Genomic DNA, 19532 nt, shown 5'->3' with positions numbered 1-19532 from the left:
TCAGAGGTGTAGCTCATTCCCTGGGGCCGGAGGCGCGAGCGGATGGAAGAAGAGCCGAAGCCCGTCCACCGGGTGCACGATGGGCACCGTCTGCATGGCAGGGAAGGCAGACGTGGCCAGTTCCCAGCGAGCTGTGCGCACCAGTTCCACAGCTAGTAGCTGCAATACTGCCTGTGCCAGCTCCTGGCCAAGACAGCTGCGCGCTCCGCCACCGAAAGGGATGTAATGAAAGCGGCTAGAGGTGCCCGGAGCATCTTCACGCGCTGCGCTAAAGCGCTCCGGGTCGAAGCCTTCCGGCGGGCTGCGGTACACAGCTGCCGTCTCGTGCGTATCCCGGATACTGTACATCACGCTCCAGCCTTTGGGGATCTGGTAGCCCTGTAAGGAGGCGAGGCGCACAACCTGACCACAAAACACCTGGAAACAGGGCCCGAAAAGACCCTCCACCCCCATGCACCACGCTATACCGGCATGTGAAACCCGGCAGGAAGGCATCATTCAGGGCACCAGAATGATCTTCCTTCCAGCCTCAGCTCTTTCATTAGGGAGCTGTATGATCTTGGGCTAGACATTCAATCTGCGCCTCAGTTTCTTACTTGATAAAATGAGAACTGGAATGCCCATTTCGTTGTAAAGATTCGAAAAGGGGTCTGACACATACTAGTGTTCAGTAAATATGTGTTATTATATAGTAAATCTATCGTTTATATTCCCTTGTTTTGTCTTTTTTTTTTCTTCTGACATTAGATCAGAAGACTTATATTCCATTCTGCACCTACCAGCTGCCTGAAACCCCAACACAAAGGGCAGGGACCCCCATTCTTACAGGTCTGTTTAATTATAAAACTACTCTTTTCATTTAACTGAAAACTTCCGGCCTTAACCACTCACTGTTTGGACAATACTTCAGATCTGGTAGACACACTTTAGGAAGTAGCACAGGAGATACTGAAGACAGCCTTCCTGTAATTTTTGCCCATCTCTAACCTTGCTAACCATTTTGCTTTTTTGGTGTATTTTCCAATCCCTTGATCATCCTGCTGCCCTTAATTCAAGAGATTGCAGCTTTCTGAAGCCTGTTTGCCAACCCCCACCCCACAGCCTCACTAGGGTAATAGGACATCTTGGAGTCACTAAGATTCATCTTGGAATTGCTGGCTCTCCTCTCTAGTATACCCCATCTGTACACTGGAGGATGGTTAAGACTCTCTGCTCACCCTCTGTGGGAACCCTCCCTGATCTTCTGTTCCTCTTCCTGTTCCCCTAAGGTCTTCCAGGGCATACCAGCATCTGCAGAGTAAACTGTGATTTCCAAGATTCAGCATCCAAGACACTTCTAAACACCCACCTTTGTCTGTCTGGGCTGTTCCTTCTCTGTGGTGTACTCTCATTCTACCACATTCATGACTTCAGTTCAAATGTCAGATCCCAAAATGTTTTGATTGCACCCAGCATTGGAAATCACTTCTTTTTTTCCACCATTTATGATGAAGCTATCAGTGCTGGTCCCCTCATTGTCTCCATGATACTCAATGCCCTCCCCCTGCACCCTGGCAGCAATGGGTCATGGATGCTCACTGTGGAAGGAAGTGCCCATTCTTTGTTTGGAGTTGCCCAGTTATTGAGCATGGTGCTCCAGAGACGGCTTTTTAGGCCAATAGTCCTCGATTTAGCAGTCGGAATGGGCCAATCCCAATGCTGCCACTTGGCTACACAACCCTGAACCCACCTGGAGAATCAGAGTTGGAGGACCAAGACAGTTTCCTTCCAGGGAACAAACTGAGGCCCGGAGTGAAGAGAGAAATGCCCACTGCATTCAAAGAGGAGTCAGGTCTAGACCTTAACCTTGCCCATCCCAGGGCAGTCGGCAGACATTAAGAAATTCTACCATGTAGAATTGCTGCACTTCACTGGCATCCAACCTTAGCTGGAGCCCTGGTCAGGTAATAATGATGGATTCTTTGATCTTGTGAGGGAGCCAGAGGTGAGATACATACTACAGTCTTTGCTTCCCACTCACCTTTGCTGAATGGGAGGGGGATGGTGGGCAGAGGAAAGCAAATTTAGTTCTAAAACTTGATTATTATTGAGCTGACCTACTCAGACCGCTGACAAAAGGTTTAAACGAAATTCCTAACATTTCCCGGTTTACCAGGAGCCAAGCTTTGCATCCCTGTGCCGAGGACCCTGGTAAATGGAAGAGGGCTCACCCCGTTTTACAGACGGGAAAGTTGAGGTCCTGGGCTAGGAGACCTGCGGCCCTAATCCCCAGCCCTCTTTCCACCCCCTCACTGCAGCAGGTGAAGGAGGCTGGAAGCTTGGCGGGCAAGGCGCACTTACGTCCAGCTCAAAGGTGCGCAACACTGTGCGGTAGCCCCCGGACACCGGCGGCAGGAGGCGCAGCACCTCCTTGACTACGCAGTCTACGTAGCGCAGACGGCCCAGCACCGCGAGGCTGAGGTCAGGCTCACAACCACAGTCTGGCCCTGGCCCGGAGGCCCCAGGCGTGCAACTGCACGCGCGTTCCAGCCCTTGGACCGCCAACTCCTGCTGGATCTTGGCGATGGCCGCCGGATTTTGCAGTAGCAGCAGAACGAGGGACGTGCTGGCACTGGCCGTAGTGAAGAAGGCGGCGAAGAGGAGCTCCACAACGGACTCCTGCAAGACAGCCCCGTTGTCTCTGATTCACCGCCACACGGCGGAGGCGCAGAAAACCTTAAACTATTGCACTAAGGCGGGCGAGCTGGGATGTGCTACCGTGATGGCTGTGTGCTGTGCGAAGGTCCTGAAATCCATTAACTTCCAAGTCTGCCACTTGGGAAAGTCGTATAGAGCATCAGGCAAACAAGGATCTACTTACCTTTCTTGTTGAAAGAGTTCCCAGAGGCAATGCTGGAAACTTACTCAGTGCATTACCCTTAGGGTTTTTTTATTAACCCATTGGATTCTCCTCCTAATTCTGTGAGGCACAATTATTGCCATCCTTTACAGGATTGGAAACTGAGGGCTGAGACGGTGCTCAAGGTCCCTACAACTAGGAGTTTTAGCAGTAAGGCTTAGGATTCTAAATGCTCTGGACCTCTTGGTGGTGCTGCCTCCAACTCCCACTGAGCCTTCTGATAGCAACTACAGTGAAACAAAGGCATCTTCAGCAGCCTCCCACCAAAGCCTGCATCAACCCTTCATCTTCTTATCGGTCACTATATCTCTTACTGGTCTGCTCTGCTCAAGAAGGGATAGCCTTCAGATTTCAAGCCTCCACCCTCTCTCTGTCAAGTGTCTTCCTTCCAGGCAGCATCAGTGTTTGTGTTTATAGGGTGGACGAGAATTCTCCCTTCCCATACCTGGGGAATGGGAGGCTGTTTTGCTCACCACTGCACCTCCCATTTCAGCACAGAGCTTGGCAGTGAATAAGTACATAATATCTGTGGAATGAATATTGACCTGTTTGAAGGCTAACTGCTGGTCCTATCTTGGACAAGATGGACATCTGGGATGGAGGAGCCCAGGGCCCCAACATCCTCCCTGGCCAGTCTGGTCTCCCTTTGTGATGCCCAGGCCAGAACTGAAGATTCCTGGCCAGTGAGCACCTTCCTGAGGGTGTTGTCATCCCTTTCCAGTCCTGTCAAGACATAGGGATCATCTACTTCATTCTATTCCACTTCCCTTTACTGCCCAGAAATGATCTTATCCATTGGTCACCCCCAGGACCCATGAGTTGATTGCTTATTCTTTTATAACCATTTTGATGCTTCTGGACCTCAACCATCCAGGAGTCAGGATGGAGATTATTTGTTCCATTGTCAGAGAAGAAACTAAAGCTGAGCCCCACATTCAGTGGCTGGCTGGTAGAAAGTGGGAAACAAGTCAGAGAAAGGATGGAAATTGCTTATGGAAGATTGAGGTCCTTCCATTTCTCACTTTCTCCTAGCCCCCATAGTGCACTTCTTTCTGGGTTCTCAAATAGATCCTGGGCCATTCCAAGCTCCCTCCTTTTCTCCACTGCATCTACATGTAGGTGGAGAGTGGTCCTAATTCTCCAGGAGAACCTGCAGAAGCAAAACAGGCAGTTAAAGGTGCCAGGTGCCAAGATGGTTCATAAAATGAGAATGTTGATTTGGGGAGGAAGATGGGAGTTTTGAGGATTTTTTTAAATTTTTTTTTTTTTTTAGTTTTAACGGACACAGTACCTTTATTTTATTTATTTTTATATGATGCTAAGATGCTGAGCCCCTTAGAATTTATAGAAAAAGAGTGAAGGGGACTTCATAGGCAGGGGACAGCAGAGACAATGACATGGGGTGAGGGGGGGGCAAGTGGAGGGGTTAAGTCCAGAGCTGTTTGGGGCCAGAACTTATGAGGACAGGCTTAAGATTCATCCTTTCAGTGCTCCTGGAAGGTGGGTACCAGCGCAGGGCTATGCAGCTAGTGGGTGTGGCTGATTCATGGCAGGAACCCAGTTTCCTCTTTCCTTTCATCCTAATATGTGCCTGTGCCTCAAAATGGCGCTAGTGTGTGTAGACACTTGCTGGGAACAAAGAGAGGAAGGAAAAACCTCCTGCCACCTACCTTCAGCTCCTGCATTGACAGCTCATGACCCAACTCCCTAGCACTGTGAATGATCAGGTTGAGGGCATCTCTTGGCTCTGCTTCTGTATCTTCATGAAGCTTCTCAGCAATGGCCTCCTCCAGGTACTTGTGCAACTGGTCTCTGGCCTGGATGCCCTGATGCACAGGGAGAGAAGGCAGATGTGGCAGGAAGACTCAGGGACTATATTTAGCTGCCTGCCTCTAAAACTTATTTGGTTTCACATACTTTGCCTAGATCCTGGTGTTAGATCTCTCAGCTTAGTTCCCTCCATGCTTGGCACATATTAGAATTCAATAAATGACCATAAATCTGTCCATTGTCTGCATTCATTATATCTTGATTATCATAAGTCCCTCTGAGCAAGACTGTCATCCTGAAGGCAGTACAATGAGGCTCAGAGGGGTCAAGTGATGATTCAGAGTAACACAACACAGTCAGGGTACAATCATTCAAGTGCCCTTTCCTTCACTAGGCTCAGGCTGAGGCAGTAGGCATCACTGCTGAGAAGAAGGGGCACCCAGGAAAGCTCTTAGGGGACACTATCATATGTTCTAAGTATTAGCCTCTGTAAGGGGCTGGGGAAGAGGGCTGGGATGCCCCTTCAGAGTTTCAGGGAGCAAGCACAACTAAAACATAACTCCCTGGGGCTGGCGCTGTAGCTCAGCAATACTGAGCTTTCCTAGCATCTGTGAGGCCCTGAATTCAATCCCCAGGACCATCTAAATAAAAATCCCCCTGGGGAAGCCTTGAAATTGAGCACTTCTTAACCAGAAGTATAGATTCAAATCCTGCCGGTGCCGGTATTAGCCGTGCGATCTTGGTTAAGGCATTTAACCCCAATGAGCCCGCTTCTTCAATAAAATAAGAATAATATTGCTTAGCAGTCTGCAAGGATTAAGTGAGAAAATGTATCCAAAGCGAACAGCGCACATGACCCTTTATACAAATCTGTTATTTTTATTCAGGTGACTGAAAACCAGAGACTCTGCAAACTGAAAAGCTCCATGCAGAGGAAAGGGAAGGCTAAAATAGGGCTTTCTCGGTGCTCTCGGAGCCCCGCCTGTCACTCTGATCTGGAAATTAGCGGCCCAAGGTAGCAGTATTGGGGGCTAGCTCCCATCCGCCTTCGCCCAGGGCAGGTGCTGGGGTGGGCTGGGGTGTGCCTGCTGCCCTCCGGTTCCCACCAGTTCCGCAGCCATCCAGGCTTCCGAAGAGGCACTGGAGGCCCAGGCAGAAGCCGCCGCTCTGCTCTGCGGAGGGCACGGACTGATTGGCTGGACACCCGCCACTGAGACCCAAACTGAGGAAGCCAGCGGTTGCATTGGCTGGAGCCCAACGCGTCAGGCAAGACTCTGAAAGGGTGTGTGGTCCGCCCCGGATTCCACATCCAGTCAGAACAGAAGTAGCCCAGGAGACCACCACCACAGCAAGCCGCGTCCCCATGCTGGGCGGCACCTCAGCCTCCCAGCAGATGTATTGTCGTGGTGCACTAAGTCTCAGGGATACCCACCCGTGCCGTGGAACCCAAAAGGAAGAAGGTCTGGGGCCGGGGCTCCAGTACCTTGCGCAGACCGCTGAAAGGCACGTCCAGGGGCAGTGAGAAGAGGTTTTCCACCAGCTGCTCAAAGGTCCGGGCCAGCTCGGCACACCGCACCTCGTCCAGCCGCAGACCCAGCAGGATGCGCGCAGCCAAGCGGAAGGTGAGCGCCTTGGCAGCCTGGTAGACAGCTACGGGTCCGCGGGCAGAACACCAGGAGCGCACCTCACGCCGCAGCGCCTCCTGCAGGCGCGGCACGTAGTGCTCCAGTGCGGTGCGGCTGAACACACGTGCCAGCACCTGTGGTGAGAGCGCCCAATCAGCGCTGGCGGGAGAGGGGACCTACTCTGCTGCGCAATTCTCTAGTAGCCAGAAGACTAAGTCTGATCCTTTCCCCCTCTTCGAAGCACCCCAAACCTAAACTTGCTGGGTTTGCTCTCATCATTCCCTCTAGATCTGCTGTTACATACAGTCCCTCCCATATATCCACGCTTTTCTAGAAACCATCCTTGAAGTCCTCTAGGTTTGATCTCCAGCGTTTCTGTATAACAGTCACTTTATCATTCAAAAACTGGAGAATGTAAGAGCCTGGCCCACCTGCTCTTAACCAGGGATCTCGGTCAGGTTCTCGGTATACCCTTATACCTGGCTCCTACCTGGCCCTCAGCAGGTGCCTGACGATCGCAGTTCTGATGTTGCCCCTAGTTTCCACTCACCTTGCGCCGCCGCCTGTGAGGCTCACCAACCGCACTGAGAAGTGTGTGGGAGCCTAGAAGGATGTGCGCGCTCTTCGGCCACTGGCTGCGCACCAGGCGGTGCTCACCCAGCAGGATGGTGCGCACGTTCTCCGCACCGCTCACACGGATCACTGGCCTGCCCAGCAGGTGGGTCTTGAACACTGTGCCGTAGCGCTCCCGGCGGGAACTGTGGAAACTCGAGCCCTGTGAGCGAGGGGAACTTGGAGGGCTAGGGCCTCTGGGCCAGGTTGAGGCCTCTGGCCTAGGCCTCCCAACTGATAACACCTTGCCCCATCCCGGCCCGTTGTATTTAACAAAACAGGGCTCCAAACAGACCCCGCAAATACCCGATGGGAATACAGATGCTCTTGTTTCCACTGGTAAGGTAAAGAAATAGAGGCTCAGAATGGGGACGTGAGCGCCCAAGGTCTCATGACTGAGATACGCCCCCTGACTCTAATTCTATACTTGAATCTATACTCGCTCTTCAAGCCCCTCCTAAGCCCAGTATTGTTTAAGCTGCTCTGGGGAGAACTCTGGTGTTACGGTCTTTCTAGGAAGCAGAGAAGCTAGCATAAGCGAGGGTTGTAAGCTCTCCCTGGGGTCCTGGGCGAAGGGAAGGTACTAAGAACCCTGGGAGCATTGACAATGAGGAGGGTCCAGTGGGAGCTGCGGAAAGGGAGCCATATGAGGTTGCAGGGAACGATAAATTGCTCACCTGAACCAACCAATGTAGCGTTTCGCCGAAGAAGGGCCAGCCCATGGAACCCTTGGGCAGAGGCAGGGCAGAGGTCCGGTCCCGGCTCAACTTCCAGCGGAGGGTCCAGAGGTACTGGGCCAGGCATAGCAGCAGGCCGGCGCACAGGAGAGCGGTCCCGGCCGCCCCAAGCACCGACAGGCAGCTCAGCCCCCAGGGAAACATGACGAGGCTGCGGGGACTAGGCCGCAGCGTGAACAGGAGCACAAGAATTGGGACGCGAGCGGAGTGCAGAGCTCACCTGTTCTGTCCTGAAAGGGCCAGAGGCTTGGGGGCCAAGACCGAGATTAGTAAACCTCAGACGAGAGTCCCGCTCTAAAAACAAATTGGCAGTGAAAAGCCGCAGTGACCGTGCGCCCTAGAGGAACAAGTACTCCTCCTTTGGCTGGCGCACTTAAGATATTTTCCCAGCTTCCAGTTCAAAACACCAGTCCCTTTTGGGGGTGCAGGCTGCCTTGGGAATGCTCACTCCAGGCCCCCGCAGGACACTCCCACCTCCTCCCCGGATCAACACTCCCAGAATGGAAGCAGCGAGGGAGGGCAAAGCAACTCACCGGGGTTGTCAACCAGGGCTGCAGACCCTGGCCCCAACTCCTCTCTCTACTAGTTTAACCCTTACTCAGATTATCCTCAACACGTTTATATAGATAATGGCTCCCTCCCTACCGACTGATCCCAGATCCCGCTTTGTACAACGCAACGTGCCTTTGCATATTTAAAGCGCCCCATTCTGAGTAATGATTGGAGGCGTTGGGCAGGGGCGCAATCAAGGAAGGGATCCTAGAAGGGAGTGGCAGCTAGGCAGGGGGCCGCGCCCGAGCACCCTCGGGCGGGGCTTGTGGTTTCGCGCCAGAACTTCCCGACTCTTCCCAAGAGCCTGGGAAGAAGGCAAAGCCTGCGCACGGCTCACAGGCTTGCGCCCCAAAGCGCTCTAGGCCCACCCCTGACCGCTGTCTGTCTCTAGGATCCCCACTCTCGAGCACTAGATGTCCCCTTCACTACTACTCCACGGTTAATGGACTGGGAGTGCTCCCCTTTGCTCCGTCTCTTTCAGGGAAACTGGGGTGTTGATGCCAGCCCTTGGCATCCCCAGAACCCAGAAGGGCCCAGATTCTATGACTCCGAACCCTATCCGGGTTCTCTGATCCACCACTTCAGGATCCTTGAAGAGATGGTAGTTTCATTGCTGCCAAAAATTCAGCTACGCCCCTTAGTCTGGAGAAATAAATCCTGCCTTTTGGGTCTGAAGGACTGAATTCTCTCCTTTTTCTTTCCTCCCTCTCCCAAGTCGAACCTACGATCCCCTGTAGTTGTGTTTGGGGTTTTGTGTCCCATTCGAGGGTCCTTGTCCCTACATTGCAACCTGTTGTGGCGTGGCGGGGTTGGGGGTGGGGAGGAGCATGGGGTCGGTGCTTTCTTTATTGGGAAGAGTAAAGGGTAGCCACACCGGTTGGCTCCAGGCGGCAAAAAGACAGCATCCTTCCTCTCTCCGAAACTCTAGATGCTTCCGCAGACAGCAGACAAAATGGGGAGGCGTCCAAAGTACCCTGGAGGGCAGGGTAAGGTAGCCAGGGGTAGCCACATTCCACAGTCTTCAGAGTATGCTAGCTGTTCTCCAAATGTCTAGATTTTATTGTGCCTGAAGAATTACCGTGTTTTTTTGTATGATATTTTTAAAATGTTAAATATTTTACGGTAAGAGATGGTCAAGAGAACAAATGTTTTTGTTTTGGTGCCATTTCCATTCCAATAATTAATAAATAATATTCCTTTTTGCAAGTCTTTTTAAAAGAAATGCTCAAACTTTCAATATTTCATCACAAAATCCAGAGATGTAAATAGTTCTTGACACCTACTTTTTTATTTTTAGCTTTTAGTTGTTGATGGACCTTTATTTTATTAGTTTATTTATATGTGGTGCTGAAAAACCAACCCAGTACCTCACACGTGCAGTGCTCTACCACTGAACCAAAACGCCAGCACCAACACTTATTTTACAGTTTCTTACAATTTTGACTTGGTTTATAGTTTTGCTTTCTCAAGGAAGCAATTTTAAATCTGGAAACACCAAATAGACAAAATCACAATGCATTTTCAATGATTTGTTCAATCTTTTTAATACTTCACCACAAAAATCAAGATGTAAATATAGTTCTTTTTTTTTTTTTTTTTTATTTATTGTTGGTCATTCAAAACATTACATAGTTCCTCATACATCATATTTCACAGTTTGATTCAAATGAGTTATGAACTCCCAATTTTATCCCGTATACAGATTGCTGTATCACATCAGTTACCCTTCCATTGATTGACATATTGCCTTTCTAGTGTCTGATGTATTCTGCTGTCTGTATTATTCTCTACTATCCCCCCTCCCCTCCCCTCCCCTCCCCTTTTCTCTCTCTACCCCTTCTACTGTAAATCACTTCTTCCATTTGAATTATCTTGTCTTACCCCTCCTTTCCTCTTATATGTCATTTTGTATAACCCTGAGGATCGCCTTCCATTTCCATGCGATTCCCCTTCTCGTTTCCTTTCCCTCCCACCTCTCAACCCTGTTAATGAAAATCTTCGTCTCAAGCTCTTCGTCCCTACCCTGTCCTTGTTTCCTCCCCTTATATCAGAGGAGTCATTTGGTATTTGTTTTTTAAAGATTGACTAGCTTCACTTAGCATAATCTGCTCTAATGCCATCCATTTCCCTCCAAATTCTATGATTTTATCATTTTTAAATGCAGAGTAATACTCCATTGTGTATAAATGCCACATTTTTTTAATCCATTCATCTATTGAAGGGCATCTAGGCTGATTCCACAATCTTGCTATCGTGAATTGTGCTGCTATGAACATCGATGTAGCAGTGTCCCTGTAGCATGCTCTTATTAGGTCTTTAGGGAATAGACCGAGAAGGGGAATAGCTGGATCAAATGGTGGTTCCATTCCCAGCTTTCCAAGAAATCTCCATACTGCTTTCCAAATTGGCTGCACCAATTTGCAGTCCCACCAGCAATGAACAAGAGTGCCCTTTTCCCCACATCCTCTCCAGCACTTATTGTTGTTTGACTTCCTAATGGCTGCCAATCTTACTGGAGTGAGATGGTATCTTAGGGTAGTTTTGATTTGCATTTCTCTGACTGCTAGCGATGGTGAGCATTTTTTCATGTACTTATTGATTGATTGTATGTCCTCTTCTGAGAAGTGTCTGTTCAGGTCCTTTGCCCATTTATTGATTGGGTTACTTGTTGTCTTATTGTCTAATTTTTTGAGTTCTTTGTATATTCTGGTTATTAGGGCTCTATCTGAAGTGTGTGGAGTAAAGATTTGTTCCCAGGATGTAGGCTCCCTGTTTATCTCTCTTATTGTTTCTTTTGCTGAGAAAAAACTTTTTAGTTTGAGTAAGTCCCATTTGTTGATTCTAGTTGTTAACTCTTGCGCTATGGGTGTCCTATTGAGGAATTTGGAGCCTGCTCCCACAGTATGTAGATCATAACCAACTTTTTCTTCTATCAGATGCCGTATCTCTGATTTAATATCAAGCTCCTTGATCCATTTTGAGTTAACTTTTGTGCAAGGCGAGAGATAGGGATTCAGATTCATTTTGATGCAAATGGATTTCCAGTTTTCCCAGCACCATTTGTTGAAGATGCTATCCTTCCTCCATTGCATGCTTTTAGCCCCTTTATCAAATATAAGATAGTTGTAGTTTTGTGGATTGGTTACTGTGTCCTCTATTCTATACCATTGGTCCACCCGCCTGTTTTGGTACCAGTACCATGCTGTTTTCGTTACTATTGCTCTGTAGTATAGTTTGAAGTCTGGTATCGCTATACCGCCTGATTCACACTTCCTGCTTAGTATTGTTTTTGCTATTCTGGGTCTTTTATTATTCCATATGAATTTCATGATTCTTTTATCTATTTCTACAAGAAATGCAGCTGGGATTTTGATTGGCATTGCATTGAACTTATAGAGAACTTTTGGTAATATCGCCATTTTGATGATGTTGGATCTGCCTATCCATGAGCAGGGTATATTTTTCCATCTTCTAAGGTCTTCTTCTATGTCTTTCTTTAGGGTTTTGTAATTTTCATTGTATAAATCTTTCACCTCTTTTGTTAGGTTGATTCCCAAGTATTTTATTTTTTGGGGGGATATTGTGAATGGAGTAGTTGTCCTCATTTCCGTTTCAGAGGATTTGTCGCTGATATACAGGAATGCCTTTGATTTATGCGTGTTGATTTTATATCCTGCCACTTTGCTGAATTCATTTATTAGCTCTAATAGCTTCTCTGTAGACCCTTTTGGGTCTGCTAGGTATAGAATCATATCATCTGCAAATAGTGATAATTTAAGTTCTTCTTTTCCAATTTTTATCCCTTTAATTTCTTTCGTCTGTCTAATTGCTCTTGCCAGTGTTTCGAGGACTATGTTGAACAGAAGTGGTGAGAGAGGGCATCCCTGTCTTGTACCAGATCTTAGAGGGAATGCCTTCAATTTTTCTCCATTCAGAATGATGCTGGCCTGTGGCTTATCATATATTGCTTTTACAATGTTGAGGTATGATCCTGTTATCCCTAATTTTTCTAGAGTTTTGAACATAAAGGGATGCTGTACTTTGTCGAATGCTTTTTCTGCGTCTATCGAGACTATCATATGGTTCTTATTTTTTAGTCTATTGATGTGGTGGATAACATTTATTGATTTCCGTATATTGAACCAGCCTTGCATCCCATGGATGAATCCTACTTGATCATGGTGTATAATTTTTTTGATATGTATTTGAATCCGGTTCGCCAGAATTTTATTGAGAATTTTTGCGTCAAGGTTCATTAGAGATATTGGTCTGTAGTTTTCTTTCTTTGAAGTGTCTTTGTCTGGTTTCGGAATCAGGGTGATGTTGGCCTCGTAGAATGAATTTGGAAGTTCTCCCTCTTTTTCTATTTCCTGAAATAGCTTGAAAAGTATTGGTGTTAGTTCCTCTTTAAAGGTTTTGTAAAACTCTGCTGTATACCCATCCGGTCCTGGGCTTTTCTTAGTTGGTAGTCTTTTGATGGTTTCTTCTATTTCTTCTATTGTTATTGGTCTGTTTAGGTTGTCTATATCCTCCTGGTTCAATCTGGGCAGATCGTAAGACTTAAGGAATTTATCTATGCCTTCACTATCTTCTATTTTATTGGAGTATAAGGCTTCAAAATAGTCTCTGATTATCTTCTGTATTTCTGAAGTGTCTGTTGTGATATTGCCTTTTTCATCCCGTATGCTAGTAATCTGGGTTCTCTCTCTTCTTCTCTTTGTTAGCATGGCTAAGGGTCTGTCAATTTTATTTATTTTTTCAAAGAACCAGCTTTTAGTTTTGTCAATTTTTTCAATTGTTTCTTTTGTTTCAATTTCATTAATTTCAGCTCTGATTTTGATTATTTCTTGCCTTCTACTTCTTTTGCTGTTGTTTTGCTCCTCTTTTTCTAGGATTTTGAGATGAAGTATGAGATCATTTATTTGTTGATTTTTTCTTTTTTTGAGGAATGAACTCCAAGCAATGAATTTTCCTCTTAGGACTGCTTTCAATGTGTCCCATAGATTCCGATATGTTGTGTCCGTGTTTTCATTTAACTCTAGGAATTTTTTAATTTCCTCCTTGATGTCTTCAATAACCCATATGTCACTCAGCAACCTGTTGTTCATTCTCCAAGTGATGCTTGATTTTTCCTTTCTTCTTTTATCATTGATTTTCAGTTTCATTCCATTATGATCAGATAAGATGCATGGTATTATCTCTACCCCTTTATATTGTCTAAGAGTTGCCCTGTGACATAATATATGGTCTATTTTTGAGAAGGTTCCATGTGCTGCTGAAAAAAAAGTGTAACTACTTGATGTTGGGTGGTAAAGTCTATATATGTCAATTAAGTCTAGGTTATTAATTGTGTTGTTGAGTTCTATAGTTTCCTTGTTTAACTTTTGTTTGGAAGATCTGTCCAGTGGTGAGAGAGGTGTGTTGAAGTCTCCCATGATGATTGTATGGTGGTCTATCAGACTCTTGAACTTGAGAAGAGTTTGCTGGATGAACACCGCTGCACCATTATTTGGGGCATATATATTTATGATTGTTATGTCTTGTTGGTTTATGGTTCCCTTGAGCAGTATGAAGTGTCCTTCTTTATCCCTTTTGATTAGCTTTGGCTTGAAATCTATTTTATTAGATATGAGTATGGACACGCCTGCTTGTTTCCGCTGTCCATATGAGTGGTATGATTTTTCCCAACCTTTCACCTTCAGTCTATGGATATCTTTTTCTATCAGATGCGTCTCCTGTAGACAGCATATTGTTGGGTCTTGTTTTGTGATCCATTCTACTAGCCTGTGTCTCTTAATTGGTGAGTTTAAGCCATTGACATTTAGGGTTATTATTGAGATATGGTTTGTACTTCTATCCATATTTGTTTGTTAATGTTACTAAACCTGATTTGTTATCCTCTTTGACTACTTTCCCCCCTTTACTGTCCTACCTCCCATTGTTGGTTTTCAATGTTATTTTCCATTTCCTCTTCCTGCAATGTTTTGCCAAGGATTTTTTGAAGAGATGGTTTTCTAGCTGCGAATTCTTTTAACTTTTGTTTATCATGGAAGGTTTTAATTTCATCTTCTAACCTGAAGCTTAATTTTGCCGGATACACGATTCTTGGTTGGAACCCATTTTCTTTCAGTGTTTGAAATATGTTATTCCAGGATCTTCTAGCTTTCAGAGTCTGTGTTGAGAGATCAGCTGTTATCCTGATTGGTTTACCCCTAAATGTAATCTGCTTCCTTTCCCTTGTAGCTTTTAAAATTCTTTCCTTATTCTGTATGTTGGACATCTTCACTATAATGTGTCTAGGTGTGGATCTCTTATGGTTTTGTACATTCGGCGTCCTGTAGGCTTCTAGGATTTGGGATTCTGTCTCATTCTTCAAGTCTGGGAAGTTTTCTCGTATTATTTCATTGAATAGGCTGTGTATTCCTCTGGTTTGGAGCTCTGTGCCTTCCTGTATCCCAATGACTCTTAAATTTGGTCTTTTGATATTGTCCCATATTTCTTGGATGTTCTGTTCATGGTTTCTTAGCAGACTTGCTGAGCTGTCTATGTTCTTTTCCAGTTGAAATACTTTGTCTTCATTGTCTGATGTTCTCTCTTCTAAGTGATCTACTCTGCTGGTAGTATTCTCAATTGAGTTTTTAAGTTGGTTTATTTTTTCCTGCAATTCTAGTATTTCTATTTGTTTGTTTTTTATTTCCTCTATCTCCCTGTGAAATTGATCTTTTACTTCCTGGATTTGTTTGTCAATGTGATCTTTCATTATCTGATTTTGCTGTCTCATGTCTTCCTTGAGACTCCAGATCATCTGAAGCATGTATATCCTGATCTCTCTATCTGACATTCCATCTGTTGCACCTATTACCTCTTCTAAAGTTGAGTTGACCTGCATTGCCTGTGGTCCTTTCTTTCCTTGTCTTTTCATACTGCTGGCGTTTCTTTCTGCTTGGTGAAACTGTTGTGTTTTGAAATTTTCCCTCTATTTATTTATATTGCTCTTGTATAGTTGAATAATCACCCTTGCAGGGCATGTAGTGGCTGTGATCCTCCTCCAATTGGTGTGATCCGTCTACCACGCTGGGAGGCCCTAGGTCTGCTCTGCTGGTCGGTCAAAGGTCCGCCTACCCAGCAGGTACGAGGGGCACCTCTATCACTCCGCAGGTTGCTGGGCCTAACCTCCCGATGGGTCAAAGGTTCCCCTAGCTTGCAGGGGGCTGCTCCCGGAGCGAGAGCTAGGCCTCCCGGGGGAGCCCGGATGGTGGAGGCCGACTGCCGGTTCAGGCGGGGTGGGCCAAGCCGCACTGGGTGCCGGCGGCTTGCAAACGCGGCTGGTATCAGCAGGACTTAACTCCTGCACCCGCTGCGGGGGCACCTTTATCGCCGAGTAGCTGCGGTCGCGTGGTTGGGACCCGGGCGGGTGGGGCCGCTTCTCCCAGGGCGAGAGCTGGGCCTCCCGGGGGAGCCCGGATGGCGGAGGACTGCCGGTTCAGGCGGGGCGGGCCAAGCCGCTCCGGGATCCCGCGGGTTGCAAAGGTGGCTGGCGTCTGCAGGACTTAACTTCTGCACCCGCCGCCGGTTCGGGCGGGGCGGGCCAAGCCGCTCAGGGTTCCCGCGAGTTGCAAAGGTGGCTGGCGTCTGCAGGACTTAACTTCTGCACCCACCACGAGGGCACCTTTATTGCCGAGTAGCTGTGGCTGCCTGGTTAGGAACCGGGCGGGTGGGGCCGCTTTTCCCTGGGCGACAGCTAGGCCTCCCGGGGGAGCCCGTATGGTGGAGGACTGCCGGTTCGGGCGGGGCTGGCCAAGCCGCTCAGGGATCCCGCGGGTTGCAAAGGCGGTTGGCGTCTGCAGGACTTAACTTCTGCACCCGCCGCCGCTTGGGCAGGGCGGGCCAAGCCGCTCAGGGTTCCCGCGGGTTGCAAAGGCGGCTGGCGTCTGCAGGATTTAACTTCTGCACCCGCCACGTGGGCACCTTTATTGCCGAGTAGCTGTGGCTGCCTGGTTAGGAACCGGGCGGGTGGGGCCGCTTTTCCCAGGGCGAGAGTTAGGCCTCCCGGGGGAGCCTGTATGTCGGAGGACTGCCGGTTCCGGCGGGGCGGGCCAAGCCACTCAGGGATCCCGCGGGTTGCAAAGGTGGCTGGCGTCTGCAGGACTTAACTTCTGCACCCACCAGGAGGGCACCTTTATCTCCAAGTAGCTGAGGCCACCTGGTTAGAAACTGGGCGGGTGGGGCCGCTTCTCCCGGGGCGAAAGCTAGGCCTCCCGGGGGAGCCCGTATGGCGGAGGACTGCCGGTTCGGGCGGGGCGGGCCAAGCCGCCCAGGGATCCCTCGGGTTGCAAAGGTGGCTGGCGTCTGCAGGACTTAACTTCTGCACCCGCCACGTGGGCACCTTTATTGCCGAGTAGCTGTGGCTGCCTGGTTAGGAACCGGGCGGGTGGGGCCGCTTTTCCCAGGGCGAGAGCTAGGCCTCCCGGGGGAGCCTGTATGTCGGAGGACTGCCGGTTCCGGCGGGGCGGGCCAAGCCACTCAGGGATCCCGCGGGTTGCAAAGGTGGCTGGCGTCTGCAGGACTTAACTTCTGCACCCACCACGAGGGCACCTTTATCTCCAAGTAGCTGAGGCCACCTGGTTAGAAACCGGGCGGGTGGGGCCGCTTCTCCCGGGGCGAGAGCTAGGCCTCCCGGGGGAGCCCGTATGGCGGAGGACTGCCGGTTCGGGCGGGTCGGGCCAAGCCGCCCAGGGATCCCGCGGGTTGCAAAGGCGGTTGGCGTCTACAGGACTTAACTTCTGCACTCGCCACGTGGGCACCTTTATTGCCGAGTAGCTGTGGCTGCCTGGTTAGGAACCGGGCGGGTGGGGCCGCTTCTCCCAGGGCGAGAGCTAGGCCTCCCGGGGGAGCCGCCTGCCGGAGCGGCTGATGGTTGGGGGACTAGACCTCTGTGCCCGCGTGGCCTTCCAAGATCCACTTCTCTGGGGCAACCTGTCACTTCGAGTAAACCTACCAGTTCACGGCAGCTCTCCTCTTAAGGAAGTTATGGTAGAAGTTCCTCCGTAGCTAGGCTGCAGCTGTTTCGATGAGTCTTTCATATCCCGTTAAAGTGGAGACGTTGGAGACGCTGCTTCCTCGCCGGCCGCCATGTTGGATTCTCCTCTAAATATAGTTCTTGACACTTATTTTACAGTCAGGTTTAGTTTCTTACAGGTATAAATACCAAAAATGCAAAGAAAGTATTCAGCATAAATACAACCAAGAGAAAAATAAGGATTGGATTTACATTACTATTTGGATATCAGTGACTTTACACAAAGGAAAATGTACAGTTGTTTTATGTTTTTTAGAGTTTAGTTGATTTGGTCTGCTTCCACAGTGGGGATACAGTACTGAGATCTGCTATTTAAAGAAAGTAATCTGACCCCTGTGGTCATGTCTATGTGTAGGAAGAACATATCTACCCTAGTTCAAGCTGCACCTGAAGTGGTTAGCCCCAGTTAACTGTTCTATCTTTTAATTTAAACCAAACCAAACCAAATCTAGAATGATATCAACTACAAGCAAATAGAAATATTAACTCTGATGAACAGAAACAACACTAAATCTTTAGAAAATCCAAAATATTTTCTTCATATTCAAAAGGATTCAATTAAAGCACCCAAGTAGAACAAAATTTACACTCTTTATTACGTTTGATTTCAGGACGCTTTAAAGATATGTGTATTTTCCCCTCAGAATCAGCAGAATTAAAAGCTTAGTCTACTTAAAGCACATCAAGATGAAAATAAGACTGTCATAAAATGATAGTGAAATATTCCCACATTAGACATGATTGCATTCCAAAACCATACACTGAAGAAAAAAACAGATCACAAGTTTAAATAAGGGGAGAAAAAATACTTTTAAGTAGAGGCATATGTTTTTCTAATGTATTTGCAATCAGTTTTATATACAATTTATATATTATAGTTTTACCTTTTCCCCTTAAAACTGAAAAAATTAGTTTCACATTTTTCATATATAAAATAGTATTCAATTTTTAAAAATCCATACAAATGTTATTACTATTTCTTATTTAAGCCCTCATCAGTGTATTTTCTCTATTGTATTTTTGAATTTTGTAAACAAATTATTACATCACGACCTGTGCTTGTTAGAGATCAATGCTCAGTCACAGATTAGTGTCACTGAGTATAAACAATGTGAAATCTATGTGTGCTGGGACATACCATTCACCAAATTTCTTAGCTGTTTCACGACTGTCTCTATCAACTTCTGTTTGTCTCGATCATTCTTCCTGAATTGGGCAAATATATTGTTCTTTTTGCTAGTATCCTTCATCCTAGAAACAAATGTGAATGAATAAGGTTAGTAGGAGGAAATTAAAAGCTATGCTATCACAAGTAAAATATATTGGCAAGCTCCAAATTACCTCACACTAATTCTATGCTTAAAAAATATTCTTCAAAGAAAAAAGGTACTAATGTAGTTACAGATAGAGAAAACACACACACACACACACACACACACATAAATGGTTTTATTTTACATTTTATATGAAGTGGTATTTTTGCATTAGAATGTAAATCTAAAATATGCTAAGTTTAAATATCATACCATTTTCTAATATTAAAAGTATGCTAAAATACTCTATGTGGATTCTGCAAACTACATTCACAGCAAGACAAGGTAAAAGGAAAAAAATGCATTAGAAAAATTAAAACAGCAATGTTTTTGCCTCAGTGGTGTTTCATAACATTATAAATCTATATTTATTTTATTTAAAAATTTTTTTGTAGTTGTAGATGGACACCATGACTTCATTTTATTTGTTTATTTTTGTGCAGTGCTAAGGATTGAACCCAGTGCCTCACACATGCCTTTAGGCAAGCACTCTGCCACTGAGCTCCAGCTCCAGCCCCTCTACATTTATTTTAAAAGTTCCTTAAGTCAAATATATCACACATATTGTGAAATGTGGGAAAATAATATATACTTTTAATTAAAAATTGAAGATTTTAGTAGTGATATGTAAAGTGAAATATGATTAAGTCAAGACAGACTGCCACATAATGAGAAGAAAAAAACACCTTAATTTGTGTTTAGCTGGACAAAGATGTGCCAGTAAATTGTTACCTCAGTTCTGACAGTATTATTTTTTTTTCTCTCTCACTTTTTGTGTGTATGGCAGGGGGCAGTATTAGGGATTGAACCCAGGGGCACTCTTATCACCAAGTTATCCCTAACTCTTTATTTTTTGAGTAAGTATCTTGCTAAATTTCCCAGGCTGACACTGAACTTAAGATTCTTCTGCCTCAGCCTTCCTAGTGGCTGGGATTACAAGTATAT

General features: G+C 46.7%; 2 protein-coding genes across 10 annotated transcripts in view; both read right to left on the bottom strand.

The window, feature by feature from the left end:
* On the bottom strand, positions 1 to 7787 carry Cyp26c1 (cytochrome P450 family 26 subfamily C member 1). The gene is made up of 6 exons (XM_026397395.1): positions 7584 to 7787; positions 6845 to 7069; positions 6153 to 6428; positions 4570 to 4725; positions 2341 to 2658; positions 1 to 378 (listed from the first exon to the last, which is right to left on the bottom strand). Exons 1-6 carry the CDS (start codon positions 7785 to 7787, stop codon positions 1 to 3), a joined length of 1557 nt encoding a protein of 518 aa, XP_026253180.1.
* Positions 7788 to 17349: 9562 nt separating this feature from the next.
* The window catches only part of Exoc6 (exocyst complex component 6), a 217487-nt gene continuing 215304 nt past the window's right edge, over positions 17350 to 19532 (bottom strand). For all 9 annotated transcript variants that reach the window (XM_077798734.1, XM_026397372.2, XM_026397376.2 and 6 more), the window contains one exon: positions 17350 to 18525. In XM_077798734.1, the coding sequence (XP_077654860.1) occupies positions 18393 to 18525 (133 nt within the window). In that variant the 3' untranslated portion in view covers positions 17350 to 18392. The remainder of the gene's footprint in view (positions 18526 to 19532) is intronic.

This window comes from Urocitellus parryii, chromosome 5, assembly GCF_045843805.1.
Source record: "Urocitellus parryii isolate mUroPar1 chromosome 5, mUroPar1.hap1, whole genome shotgun sequence".
Lineage (NCBI taxonomy): Eukaryota > Metazoa > Chordata > Mammalia > Rodentia > Sciuridae > Urocitellus > Urocitellus parryii.
Note: the sequence above shows the minus strand (reverse complement) of the source record. Positions and strands in the feature narration are given on the sequence as shown.

Coding starts and splice junctions, on each gene's coding strand:
- Cyp26c1 (XM_026397395.1), bottom strand. CDS start 7,787: ATGTTTCCCTGGGGGCTGAGCTGCCTGTCGGTGCTTGGGGCGGCCGGG. Junction 6,429..6,844: donor CTCACAGGCGGCGGCGCAAG/GTGAGTGGAAAC, acceptor CTCTCACCACAG/GTGCTGGCACGTGTGTTCAG. Junction 2,659..4,569: donor TGTCAATGCAGGAGCTGAAG/GTAGGTGGCAGG, acceptor GCTGTCTTGCAG/GAGTCCGTTGTGGAGCTCCT.